This window comes from Lagenorhynchus albirostris, chromosome 11 (assembly GCF_949774975.1).
Source record: "Lagenorhynchus albirostris chromosome 11, mLagAlb1.1, whole genome shotgun sequence".
Taxonomy (NCBI): domain Eukaryota; kingdom Metazoa; phylum Chordata; class Mammalia; order Artiodactyla; family Delphinidae; genus Lagenorhynchus; species Lagenorhynchus albirostris.
In genome coordinates this window covers 46684694-46698660 of record NC_083105.1, presented here as the reverse complement: position 1 = coordinate 46698660, position 13967 = coordinate 46684694, and the positions used below count along the sequence as shown (strand labels likewise).

Below are 13967 nucleotides of genomic sequence, written 5' to 3'. Positions count from 1 at the left end.
TTCAGGTCTTGGCAATAATCCCTCTTTTTTTCCTGAAAACTCAGGAGAGATTTTCTCAGGCAGGGATTATCCGTAATGGGCCCATTACCTCAGGGTTCTTAGACTCAGGCTGGGGAAGCAGACAGATGTATAGAAAATAATTACTACACAGTGTGGATAAGAACTTAAAAGAAGTTTTTTACTCTGGGAGCACAAAGCTGCCATGGTTTTCCCAGGCCTCTGCTTTAGAAGAGCTGGGTTGAGACAGCTGCTTGTCTGGGCTGCATCTGTAGAGACAACCGTCCTAATCAGTAGGAAAATGTTTGCTAAATAAGCCCAACCACTATAATAATTTAATGTTGTTAAATGATGGCTTGGGATAAATTTAGGGGATATTTGTGTTCCTAGCCAAGGGACTAGTGTTATTGATTTTTTTTCCCTTGCTTGTCTCTATCCGAGGTGCGTATGTTAGAATTGAAAGTACAGTTGACCCTTAAACAACACATGTTTGAACTGCACAGGTCCACTTATACATGGGCTTTTCTTCGTTAAATACGATGGTACCATAGTATTGAGGTTGGTTGAATCCATGGATGCAGAACTTGGGATACGAATGGCTAACTGTAAAGTTATATGCAGATGTTTGACTGTGTGGAGATCGGTCCGGTCCCCCTAACCCCCAGCTTGTTCGGGGGCAACTGTAATCGTTAGCTTGTTAAACCTATTCTCTTTCTTAACACTGTTACACTGTTAGCCACTGTTATGGCTACAAGGGGCAAAGGAGGCTGAGGGGAATGAGGATATCTATACCAAAAGGAACTTTAATTTGATCAAAAGAATTTCCTATCACTTCAGCCTGGCAGTCTTAGACTGAAGAAGACATTTGTAGGAGATATGTTACTGCCCACATTTTAAAATCATTTTCTGAGTTGTGAGCCCCAAATTTGTAATGACAGTCATCAACATTACCACTCCTTATGGAATATTGAATACTCACTATTAGGCAGCCATCTGCCTACACACCTTGCATGCATTATCTCATTTACTCCTCAGGAGAACCCTATAACGTAGGTATTATTATCCCCATTTTACAGATGAAAGATTAGGACTCAGGGATTAAATACTTTTCTTTAGATCATGTAGTTAGCAAATTGTAAAGCCCATATTTAAACCCAGGTTCAATTAGCTCAAGTTCATGTTCTGAAATACTGTCCTACACTTCCAAGACTTAGAACTTTCCATCAGGGTGGACTTAAAGTATAATCTTTCCTATTTATAATTAATTTAACCCTTTATTGCTCCAAATATCATACCTGCCGGTTTTGCTCAATGCAAATTTCTCTTTCTGGAAACTGCCAGTTTGGGGCTCGATTTAATTTCCTCCACGAAGAACAGGCAAGCTTGAGGAACAACTCTTATACAATTAAACATTACTACTCTGAGTTCACCTAATTGGAGAAAATAGTTAAGAAAATGTAAGGATGTTTATAACATGTATAGACCTATAATCAGCCTTTCATCCACAGATATCTGCCATCTATGGAGCAAAGCCATGGTGTTGATAGAGTACCTCCCAAGCTTTTAAAAGCCCTTATCACAATATCATTGTTGGAGTCACGTGGACAGAAATGGGCTCACCATAGAGCAAATCACCATAAAGAATACTGCAAAGGGTCTCTGTGTTCTGGTCCCTGGTTCCTACTGTAATTTATAGAAATAACTTGATAACTAGATTAGCTGTTAGGTGCCTTCCTGTGATCCTATAAGAAGGTAAACATTCTTTTCTCCTCTCATGGCAAGTTCTTATGATTGCTTCAAACAGCAACTAAACAAACACATTAGTTAATTACTCTCAGTAAGGACAGCTCAATTATGCCAAAACCAAATTCAGTGTTTTTATCAGCTAATCTTCAGCATCTGTCGGTAGAAGAAAAATCTTTTAAAAACCGTGACAGTAGATCCAATCAGTTTCTTCATGGGGTGCATTTTAATTCAGTCTCCTTCTAGAAAGTGCGTAGCATAGAGTCTTGCTGAAAACTTTCAAGAGCTGTCTGAAGCCCGACTCCAGGCAGACAAAATTATCTGCGTGAGGTATCATTTTGTCACTTCCACATCAGAATCTAACCTGACAGAAGACTCTCCTTTCAACAAATAACAGAGACTGCTCCTCAGTGATTTCAGTCTTGAACCATTTGCTCTTCAGTTATTGTGAAAAACTGGGCTGATACATTTGATATTTAAAAAGCATTGTTGGTAGGGTTGCGGGCATGAGTGACAGAGAGGGATTACAAGGGAGTACAAAGAAACTTTTGCGGTGATGGACATGTTTACCGTCTTCATTATGATGATGGTTTCACAAGTGTATCCATGTGTCAAACTCATCAAATTGTATACTTTAAGTGCATGCAGTTTGTTGTATATCGATTGTAGCTCAGTAAAGCTGGGGAAAAAATAAAAAGCATTGTTTAGGTCAGGTATTCCCAGATGTGAGTAATCGTCAGCCTTGCCTGAAAACTTATTTAAAACCTCAGTAGAATTGAGACCTTGGAATCAGTATTTGAAAACCCCTCACATGGTTTCATTAACCAGCTTTGTAAAACTGCTATTAAGGGCCTTTAAATGTGCTATACAGATTGCTTTATGTAAAAACACATACAACCTAATTTATGGAGTTTAGCCCTAGCAAAAAGTTCAATCTGGTGAATTGGCATGCGTCCTGTTTTTAATATGGCAGCTGTGTAACTCATCTCTGTTCATTTTTGCCTTGGGCACTGGGATGCTCAGAGGTAAGTTGCACTTATGCTTAAGGTAGGAGCTTTTCTTAGCCTGGGATTTCTATATTATCCCCATCCTAATTACATTGTACTTATTCTTTACCGTCAGTTTAAGGATTTTATTGTACTTAAGTTTTCTGTTTTTATTTTTATCTATTTCAGATTCTTTTTAAAAGTAGGTCATGTTACAAATAATAAACAAGATTTAGAGCAGGACTAGACAGCACCTATTCAGAAGGTTCAGAGGATGAAATCATTACCTTTTTTATGTCATTTGGCTCTACTGCTATACCAGAGGCCTGGCATATTGGACTGATATTATGCCTGCAGAATTATTTTATGATTGTGATAATGACGAGGCATTTATAGACTTTAAAATGAGATTTCATCAAAACACATAAGTGCAATTTCTGGTAATGATACAGCATATTCTTTCTCATAGAAATATGGGTAAAGCTTGACAATTAAAAAACTTTTCCAGTGTTTATTGTATACCTGATGTGTAAATGTACATAATTGACACACGTCTGTTCTAAAAGTGTTTAATGAGTGCTCTAAAGATGGACAGAATTTTGCAAGATGAAATAAATTAGAAATGTGTGAAGAAAATAAGACAAAGCATGAGGGGTCTGGTTGGCACAAAAAAGTCATTATAGTCTTGCTAGAGATGGGCCAAAATTTTAACTTTCCAGCATGAAAAGGAAATTTCTCTGCTCAGATAAGAAGTACCTGTGATAATAAATCTAGAAAGATTTCTGTTTCCTATAGGATCTTTGAAGGAGATCATCTTGTCTTTTGATGGGTACAATTACCATCATGCGATACTGGTAAATTATAATGCAGTTGAGATTTTTACACGAACTGGTTAAGATGAGTTTAAGAAATTTTCCAGTCCATTAAAAAAATAGGTCGCCATTTCCTCTCCCTGTTAGCCGTCAGAACAAGCATTGTGAGGCAGAAGAAATCTCCTTTGGTGAGACAAAGTCAAAGGGAATCTATTTTTTATATTGAGGATGATACACACCAAATCTTTGTCTTCTTGTCTGGTATAGTTAGGTCTGCTGCTAGCCTATGGGGTGCCTTTTTACCAATTAGGACAAAGCCCCCCCCCCCCCCGCCGGGCAAATCTAGCATTGAGGTCTGTATTTCCACCCACTATCCCTGTTCCCATTACCAGCCCCCCTGCTGCCCTCCTGTCTTATCCCAGGGCACTTTCATGCAGTGCACATTTTTTTTAACTACTTGAATTTTTCACAGTGCTTACTAAACTTTATTATGTTTTAGAGTCACCCAAGAGCTTCTCAAAAATGCGGATTTCTGGATACCACAACCTCCAATTCTGATATAGTGAACTAGGGGTTGAAACCCAGGAGGTTGCATTACAGCAAACAGCAGAGGTGATTCAAATTTGAGAGAAGCTGGCTGAGGAGTAAATAGTACAGGTTTAAAAATCATACTCATAGGGTTTCAGATCATTATTTTAAGTTGTGTAATCTTGGGAAAACTAATCTCTCTTTGCCTCAGTTCCTTTGATTATAAAATGACAAACATTCTTCCAGCACAGGGTTATTTTAAGGATCAAGAGAGATTAAATGTCCTACCAGAGTACCTGGAGGGTAGTAAGCACTTAAAAACGCTGGCTACAGTTATCACGGTATACTTTCTTTTTTTAAAATAAATTTATTTATTTTATTTATTTATTTTTGGCTACGTTGGGTCTTCGTCACTGTGTGCAGGGTTTCTCTAGTTGCAGCAAGCATGGGCTACTCTTCGTTGCAGTGCACAGGCTTCTCATTGCAGTGGCTTCTCTTGTTGTGGACCAGGGGCTCTAGGTGCGTGGGCTTCAGTAGTTGTGGCACGCGGGCTCAGTAGTTGTGGCTCGCAGGCTCTAGAGTGCAGGCTCAGTAGTTGTGGTGCATGGGCTTAGTTGCTCTGCGGCATGTGGGATCTTCCCGGACCAGGGCTTGAACCCGTGTCCCCAGCATTGGCAGGCAGATTCTTAACCACTGCACCACCAGGGAAGTCCACAATATACTTTCAAAGCTCAACTCAGGGTAAGTCCAACCCTTAGGAAAGTATTTTTCAGGGACCCCACAGACAGCACTTACTCTTGTTTTATGGTATTTGTACGCATCCCTCCTCAGGGCTTAAAAGTGTTTCTACACAACCCCAAGCAAATCTCTTGCTTACTTCTTTGAAGTCCTCAGATACAAAGTAATCATCCTTCTTTGTCTGTTTGTTTGTTTGTTGCTTATTGCCTACATCCTCATCACCATCCTGATTTTAATACATACTATTCAGATCTCATCAGGCCATTTATCTTAGTTTGCCAAATGCTGAAAACAGTGATTCTTTTTGTAAAAGTTTCTGTTTAGTCCCACCATTATGGAATTATGGAAAACTGCATTCTAAGTCTAAACCCCTTTGGAAATAATTTTTGCTAACGCATGTGAAATCTGTCTGGTAAAATTGCAGGAAGCTGAGGCGGAGGTGGGGTGTTCCCTTCAATTATGGCACTAAAGTCCCAGTTTGAAAGAGCCAGATTTTAATTATATCACAAGGACAATTTAGAGATTATCTCAGTAAATCCTATGACTGAATGATGGACTTAAGCATTACTCTGCAGAGAAAGAAGTTTTTCCTATAGGGGAGGAAAAACTGTTTTTCCTTCTACCCCTCTTAGGTTCATTGCCCTGGGCCCCGTAAATTAGATTGACAAAAGACTGACTAACAAGAGAAAAACAGAGCAGTTTATTAACATGTGCACTGTGCATACACATGAGAGCGCTCAGTGATGAGCAGCTCAAAGAGGTGGTTAGAACTTGGGCTTAGGCCATCTTTTTTTTTTAAAAAAGCAATAGATTGTTAGAGAAGTGACAAGATGAAGGAAAAGGACCTTGAGTTTCTAGGGCAGCATATTGTAGGAAGGTAAATATATGCGGAACTAATGGAAGGTAAGTGCTGAGTTAATAAAGTTTGTTTTTCCTCTGGTGCCATCTCTGGACTATTAGGGTATAGAGTTGTCGCCAGTGATTAACTTCTGTCCTTCCAGGAAGAGAAAGGAGGAGAACTATCTTTACAAATTTATGTCCTGCTTTTAGGCAAATAGGGAAAGTGTGAAGAGCTCTCTTTGAAGCTGCTTCTTCTCAGTTGCCTTCAGTTCAAAATAATCCCTATGCCAAAGTGGCATATTCTGTACCCTTCATTCCCATCGAAGGAGACCGTGGGGCATCTTAGAACCGTATGAAATGGAAACAGACACTAGTTATTTTTAAAGAAACCATGTACACTTTTATATAATATTTTTACCTCAAAGAAGGCTTTTGAAGCGATTACAAATTCAACATGGCTAACTCAAGTGAATGATGTTGTTTTGTCATTCGAAACATTAAAATCGAATTTTGCCCCAAGGGCTTTTTTGAGTGTGGAATGCTAAGCAGTTTCTAAATAAAACAAATATCTGGGTCCCCCATTTTCCAGTTATTATTTTCTCTCCTCCTTTCACTCATATTCTTTTTTAGTAAATGTTCTTCGAACTGTGTTTCAGAAAATATGTATAATGGTTCCAACCACCCTCATCTGTGGCTATTTTCCTGGCTCAGTTGTACAATACGGTAATGCCCCCTTCTCTGCAGATGGGGGATATGTTCCAAGACCCCCAGTGGATGGATGCTTCAAACCATGAATAGTACCGAACCCTATATATACTATGATTTTTCCTATACATACATACCTGTGACAAACTTTAATTTATAAATTAGGCACAGTAAGAGGATATGTGAATTGCCAGGATCACTACTCTTGTGCTTTGGGGTCAATATTAAGTAAAATAAGGGTGACTTGAACACAAGCACTGCAATATCATGACGGTGGATCTGATAACCATGACAGCTACTACGTGACTAACGGACAGGATACGCTGGACAAAGGGATGATTCACATCCTGGGTAGGATGGAGCAGACGACAACAGATTCCATCATGATGCTCAAAATGGCACACAATTTAAAACTGATGAATTGTTTACTTCTGGAATTTTCCGTTTAATATTTTCAGACCTCAGTTGACTCGAGGTAACTGAAACCACGGAAAGCAAAACCACAGATAAGGGGAGGGACTACTGTATTGTGGTAAAGGATTCAGCTTCAATAATAGTGACTGGAGAAGAAAGGTAGAAGAAGATGCTCACTGAAGCATTTTACTAGAAAATTAGCTGTAAAACATGTTAGTGTAGAAATCACATGCAAATTCATTAAAATAGTGTTAAAAATTCAAGGTCCCCTCTGCCAACCCCCCCCCCTTTTTTTAAACCATTTTAACCGCATATAAGTATATAGTCTGTGGTATTAAGTACATTCACATTATTGTACACTCTCACCCTTTGATGAAGAATCTAGTTCATCTTTGTACAAATCAATTCTGCAGGAGTAGAACAATCCAAGAAAGAAGGGGAGGGAGGAGAGGGGAAAGAAAAGTAAGAAGGAAGGTAGGTAGGAATAAAGGTAAGAAGGAAGGGAGGGAGGAAAGTCACGCCGAGAAGCTTTCACCTTCCCTTGCACATGTAGGTAGAGGGTCTGACAGCAGTGAGCTCTCGTAGCTGGAAAAAGAACCATGGCAGTGCTGCAGGTGGGATTTCAAAGACTGGAAAATATGACTAGAACTGTATTGTGCCCTGACTATTTTTGGACCCAGGCCTCTGCTTTTTCACATTCAAGGCTTGAAGTCTGTTGAAATTTTGCATGGCTAACAAGGCTGCAATTGGGATGGTTTCCCCTTCGCTAGTAGCAAGCCGTTACTTAGCACCATCTATGTGCAGAATAAACAGGCAATGACAAAGTCAAGGGTCTTACAGAAGCAAAGGATACGCACATTAATATATATCACAAATGAATGGTAGCACAAGTTTTGAAGACAATGTGTTGCTATAGGAATTCATAAAAAGGAGTAACTTCTGCAAGCTAGGATGATTTTTGCTTAATTGTTACAGTGACTCTGCATTCACTTAGTTCAAATTTTAACTGAAATCAAATGTCAATAAAAATCTCACTTTATGTGCAGGATTTGAAATGATATTATGCACAAAAAAGGGCAAGGATTACGTAATTTCAAAGCCAGTCTGCAAAACCGTTTTTATTAATGCTACATGAGGGCTGCATTACAGGTAGAAGAGACATATCCAACATTCTTTGTCAGTCTCCTGGGAAAATAGGTCTTGAATTATGAGAGCTGTGGTTAGTGAGAGCGCCTCAGGAATGCATTCCGCTGTTAAATGCCCTGCTCTTGTACTCTAAAGCCTCTGATGTTCTTGAGGGCAATTGGACTGACTATTCCGCATTATTTTATTTTCTGGTGGAAGCATTGCTACTCTAGCATAATGGAACAGACTTTCCTGTGGCTGAAATGGAAATATCTTGCAAAATGTAAACCTCTTGTATGAAAGCTAAATTCCCAGGATCTCTCTCTAGTGGCCAAAGATGACAGATCATGGCTTGTGGAATGTATCTCATCTTCACTTCCCGTGAACGAATGAGACCAATGTTGGAATTGCAAATAGAAGCCCCACATTGATAAGATTGAGATATATTGCTAAGACTTTGCAAAATATATCAAGAAAGTGGTCAGTGGTTTAAAATGATGGCTAACCCTACCCAGAAGCATGGAAGAATGCATTAAATCCAACCATTCACTAGTCTGTTCATTATTAAAAACCTTCACAGAGTGAAGCTGAGTCGACCTGAAGACTACACCATAGGTCTTTCTGTCTAAATTCAAATAGTGACTTTAACTGACTATTTTTGTAAATTAAGATCATTTGGCAGGTACATGAAAAAATGCTCAACGTCACTAATCATCAGGGAAATGCAAATCAAAACCGCAATGAGATATAACCTCATGCCTGTCAGAATGGCTATTATCAAAAAGACAAAAATAGTGTTGGTGAAGATGTGGAGAAAAGGGAACCTCTGTGCACTGTTGTGGGGAATGTAAATTGGTGCAGCCACTATGGAAACAGTATGAAGCTTCCTCAAAAAATTAAAATTAGAACTACCATATGATCCAACAATTTCACTTCTGGGTATTTATCTGAAGAAAATGAAGACACTAATTTGAAAAGATATATGTACCCACATGTTTATTGCAGCATTACTTACAATAGCCAAGACATGACAACAACCTGTGTCCAACAATGGATGAATGGCTAAAGAAAATGTGATTTTACATATAAATTATATATTATATATATAATGGAATATTATTCAACCATAAAAAAGAACAAAATCTTGCCATTTGGGACAACATGGATGGACCTTGAGGGTATTATGCTAAGTGAAATAAGTCAGATAGAGAAAGACAAATGTCATATGATTTCACTTAGATGTGTCATATGATTTTACTTACATGTGGAATCACATATAAATATATAAATACATTTAAACAACAATAAACAACTGGGCTTATAGATACAGAGATTGGATTGGTGGTTGCCAGAAGTGGAGGGCTGGAGAAGTGGGCAGAATGGGTGAAAGGGGTAAAAAACAAAACAAAACATCATTTGGGTTTGGATTTATTTGACAGTGCCAACCCGAAAGCAATTTTCAGACTGATTCAGCAGACATTAAAAGATGCGTGAGAAAGTGGAATATGTTAAGCAACTTAGAATGGAGGAAAATAATAGTGTAAGAGATTGCTATACTTTTGACATTTTACACGTAATTCACATTATAAATAATATGCATCAATTACTTGATTCAAGACCTCAGAACTTTTCATAATGGATTTGAAGCACAAAGTACAGTATTTATAGTCAGTGTGAAGTCTTTGCTTTCAATGATGGTTATGACCTTTGGGCCAGAAAGCAAGTTGAGCTCCGCGCTGTGAAGAGTTATGTCATGCCAAGGCAGTTGACCACTCTTTCTTTCCTATTCTCCGCTGTCTTGCAGACCAGATGATGTGCTCCTGCATCGCACGCATGATGAGATTGTCCTCCTGCATTGCTTCCTCTGGCCCCTGGTGACATTTGTGGTGGGCGTTCTCATTGTGGTCCTGACCATCTGTGCCAAGAGCCTGGCAGTCAAGGCAGAAGCCATGAAGAAGCGCAAGTTCTCTTAAAGGGGAGTCGGCTTATGGGAAGCAAAGCACAGAAGCTGCACTCATCTGCACACATCTACCTGCAGAGCCTGCTTCCTGGCGCAGGAGATGGAAGGGGCTGTGAGAGGTCTCTGAGAGGCTCCCCCTCAATGATAGCAGAAACAGGCACAACCGGAAGGCTTGGAACCTCATAGATTGTTTTCCATGTGTTGTAGCGACGGCTAAAGGGTCAAGCTGTAAGGAGTATCTGTTTCAGAAAACCCAATAGAAGTTAATTTTCTTCGGGAAGTAACAGTATATAATTGTACAGTGTAGAATACAAACCATTATGATTTATGCTACTTAAAAATATTAAAAGAGAGTTGTCTGTGTTCTTTTCTATTTTCTTTTTTTATGCTTAGAACACCAGGGTTTTAAAAAAGGGTCTTACGGGTTTCATTTGATTTTGCTAGATTAAACTTTTACTTGGAGACAGGAATTCCTGCACAAGTCTTGACCTCACAATGTAATCCCCAGTTTCCACTATTAAAGAGTACCTTTTGACTCCTGCTTGAAAAAGGAAAACTGCACTGTTAACTCAGACTCCAGTCACTCCTGTGACTCTTCAGCAAGGAACCCTCAAAGATTGGGAAAACATTCTTCCCACTCGCCTTTGTTTTTCACCAGATTATTTCTTAAGAGAGGGAGATGATTCTGAACAAGGCCTGTCCTAGCTCTAAGAGGACTGTGCCTCTTTGTTCATCTGTTCAGGTTATTTTTGATGGATTTTATCTCTGTGCAGTAGAATGTACACGATGTGAAGGACACTTTTCAGCTTAGTTAAATGCTATTTTCATTTCTTTTTTCTTTTAGGTCAGAAAAAAAAATAGTCAAAATCAGTTAAACATTTTATTATATTTTCTTTGTCCTTCCTTGGATGTTTTCAGTATTAAAACGAAAATATTGCTGCAGTTGTTTCATTTGCTTGGACACACCTGGAGATGCAAGCCAGCTCACATCACTCTGCTGATGAGCTCTCTGTGCCTTTATCAAAAATTCACTGAGGAGACCATACTTCTTTGCATCTGTTCATAAACTCAGATTGCAAATATCAATCACAGGTCTCAGTGAATATCAAACCTACCCTATTTATTTACCATGTGGAATCAAACCTTTGTTTAGATGAGATGTACATTTTTGGTCAAGGAAAAACTGACAACATAATCTCTTTTTTGCTTTCTTCTAATATCCTTCAGACATGCTTCTATTAGAATAAAGGCAAACTGGAATTTAAGGGCAAGCTTCCCTCAGTTATTCGTGCAGCATTCCAAGAAAGATACGTATTAGTGGAATGATGATTTCCTGATTTTAATCCACATACCAGTGTTTTCTTAATTCTAGAACGCAAGTAATTGAGTGAGCCATTGTCTTCTGTGGAAGACTAGGGTGTTGGGTGATATTTTTATTCCAATTCAAGTGTTACAGATTTCACTGTGAAAAAGGCCTTGAACACACTATTTATGACATCCTTTGAGGCAGCTACAGTGCCTTGACTTCAATCCCAGTTTTCTGTTGCAGCATCCCTGTTGTCTTAGCAACACAGTGAACCATTCTGAAGCACAGAGTAACACGAAACTGGGAATCAGAGAAAGTCACCTTTGCATCACAATGTGAGAGATAAAGTCTACTTTATCCATTTTTATCTTAACCCAATAATCTGTGATGAAGTGATTACAGGGAGTAGATAAAAATAGTGCATCAACGTTTGTGTTGGTAAAAAGGGAAGGTGATAGATATTGATGAGTTTTTATTTACCAGTTTTTTACTTATCCATTTATATTAACTAAATGCTTCCATTTAGGCTCAAAGAGTATACCTGATTATATTCTGTAGGCTGACTTTTTGGAAAAAAGGAGAAGCATGCTGAATGACTGAGGTCACATATAGTTTTAAGGTCTTCCTTGCTTGTAGCCAGTTAAATTTGAGGTTCTTTATTATACTTATCATTAAAGATAGCATTTGAAGGAACAAGAAGACATTTTTAAGATCATAGATGGTAAAGAAGTTTAACTTCTTAATATTTTAATTTTCTTTTTTATATAAGCAAGGAAATGGTATAAGCTGCTAGAACAGAAACCCCGAAATATGATGACTCATGTAAGATAGGAGTTGATTTCTTTCTCATAGAGCAATCCGGAGGAAGTTGAGAAGTCCAGGACAGGGAGGGTAGCCTCTGTTTCATAAGAATCAAGGGATCCAGAATCTGTCTACCTTGTTGTCCTCTCATTACCAAATGTGTTATTCTCCCCATAGTCAAAGCTGGCTCAAAGAAGCACAGCCAGTTTGTAGCCTGTGAAAAGAGAGGAGTTTGGGAGCTAGCTGTTTCCTTTTAAGGAAGCTCCACCCATCACTGTACTCAGAGTCCATTCGTGAACACACGACTACATAACTATACCTGGCTTCAAGGACTGCTGGAACATGTTATCTCCAGCTAGATGGACATATGTCCTACTAAAACTCTGGGGGGAAAAAAAAAAAGGAGAGAGTGAATACTACAGTAAAAGACAGGAATGATGGGCAGCTGTCCATGGCCGGTGCCATGATGAACATCTGAGCAGGGATGACAAAGATCTCTTGCCCTGGCAGGATATACAGTCCTTGGTAAGACTTTGCTCTCTGGGAGGAACTCCCTTGACCACTGCCTTCTGTGGCCTCTAATTGACTTCCAGGAAATTCTTGCTCTTCAGATCACGTAGCCACGTTCGAAACTTTCGGGAGGCGTCACAGCTTTTGCAGGCCCCTGCCTGCTGGTGGAGATTTGTAGATCTAGATTTCTTTAGAGACTGAACAAATGTAGATTTTTATAGTTTATAGGATTGTTGTTTAATTGACTGTTGTACGGAGTCTGACTCCATTTTCGATGTTTGACTGATAACAGCTTTTCCTTTCTGCTCCCCATTCCCTTTCCCCTTCTGTTCCACATCTGGGCAAGCTGATTAGAGAGCCTGGGTACCCCCTGCTTTGGACTGGCTGGGAAGTTCAAACCACACAAGCCCTGGCCTGCTCGCAGGAAACCTCTCCCTGCCCCACACCCTAAGAAGAATAAAAGCCAAGCAAGTCAAGTCATTTTTGGATCTACTCGGGAACTGCCCCACTCTCCCAGAAAGTGTCATTCATTATGTGAATAATAAACCTTTTCATACCCTCTTGATGTGTGTGTGGTTATTAGTCTCAACACCCAAACCAAATTTTGGGTAACGGGGTCCATCTGGCCTCTGAGGGGTGCTTACAACATTGGTGATAAAATTTCATCAGAACATGGTTTTTGGTCTTGTTGCTTTCAGTTTTGTTAGTTCAGATGAAAGTATTCGCAGCCAAAGGGCTACTCTCATTATATCTGTAGTTCTTAAGGTAGCAGCATCTTATTTACAGTGTCTGTGCTTGGCCCGGATCTCCAGCCCTTAATCGAGTGGCAGCCGCTTTGAAGCCTTCTAGAAAAGTGGGTTTAAGTAAGAATGCAGTGCCCTTTAGCTGGTCTTTTCTGCTCAACTGACTTCCATTGTCCAGCCAGTAGTACTTAATGGAGACTTTTGAGAAAAACCGCATAATAATCTGCTGTTTGGAGTATAGAAGCCGTAGGGCTACAGGATATAGGCCCAGCTCTTGTAACAAAGCTGAGTTACCTAGTTGTAACTAGTTTTTCTTGTTTCACTATTTTTCACGGTTCTTCACTATAAAAAACATCATAGCTCTGCTTTTCTCTAACTACTTTCCCCATAGCTACATGTCTGCCTTTCAAGTTGCTAGTGCCAGTTTTACCTAATGGTTAGTCAAAGCATAACAAGGGTCTCTAGTTTTCCATCTTGCAGTATCTATTTCCTTGCTGCCTGGCAACAATGCAAAGCCACATATTTTAGACTTTTGTTATGATGGGGATATAATTTACATTGCCTTTTTCTGAATGGTCTCATCTGATGATCTCAGCTGGTGATTCCCAGATCTATTATCTCCTGCCCTTACCTGTTTTGAGCTCTGAATGTATTTGCAATAGCTCTGATGCATTTTTTTTTTAACATCTTTATTGGAGCATAATTGCCTCACAATGGTGTGCTAGTTTCTGCTCTACAACAAAGCGAATCAGTTATACA

The 13967-nt window shown here is 39.3% G+C and overlaps 1 protein-coding gene across 1 annotated transcript in view; it reads left to right on the top strand.

Annotated features, from left to right (window-relative positions):
* The window catches only part of KCNMB4 (potassium calcium-activated channel subfamily M regulatory beta subunit 4), a 67984-nt gene extending 54958 nt beyond the window's left edge, over positions 1-13026 (top strand). Inside the window, exon 3 of the mRNA XM_060164719.1 lies at positions 9693-13026. Within this exon, the coding sequence (XP_060020702.1) occupies positions 9693-9861 (169 nt within the window). The 3' untranslated portion in view covers positions 9862-13026. The remainder of the gene's footprint in view (positions 1-9692) is intronic.
* The last annotated feature ends 941 nt before the right edge of the window (positions 13027-13967 follow it).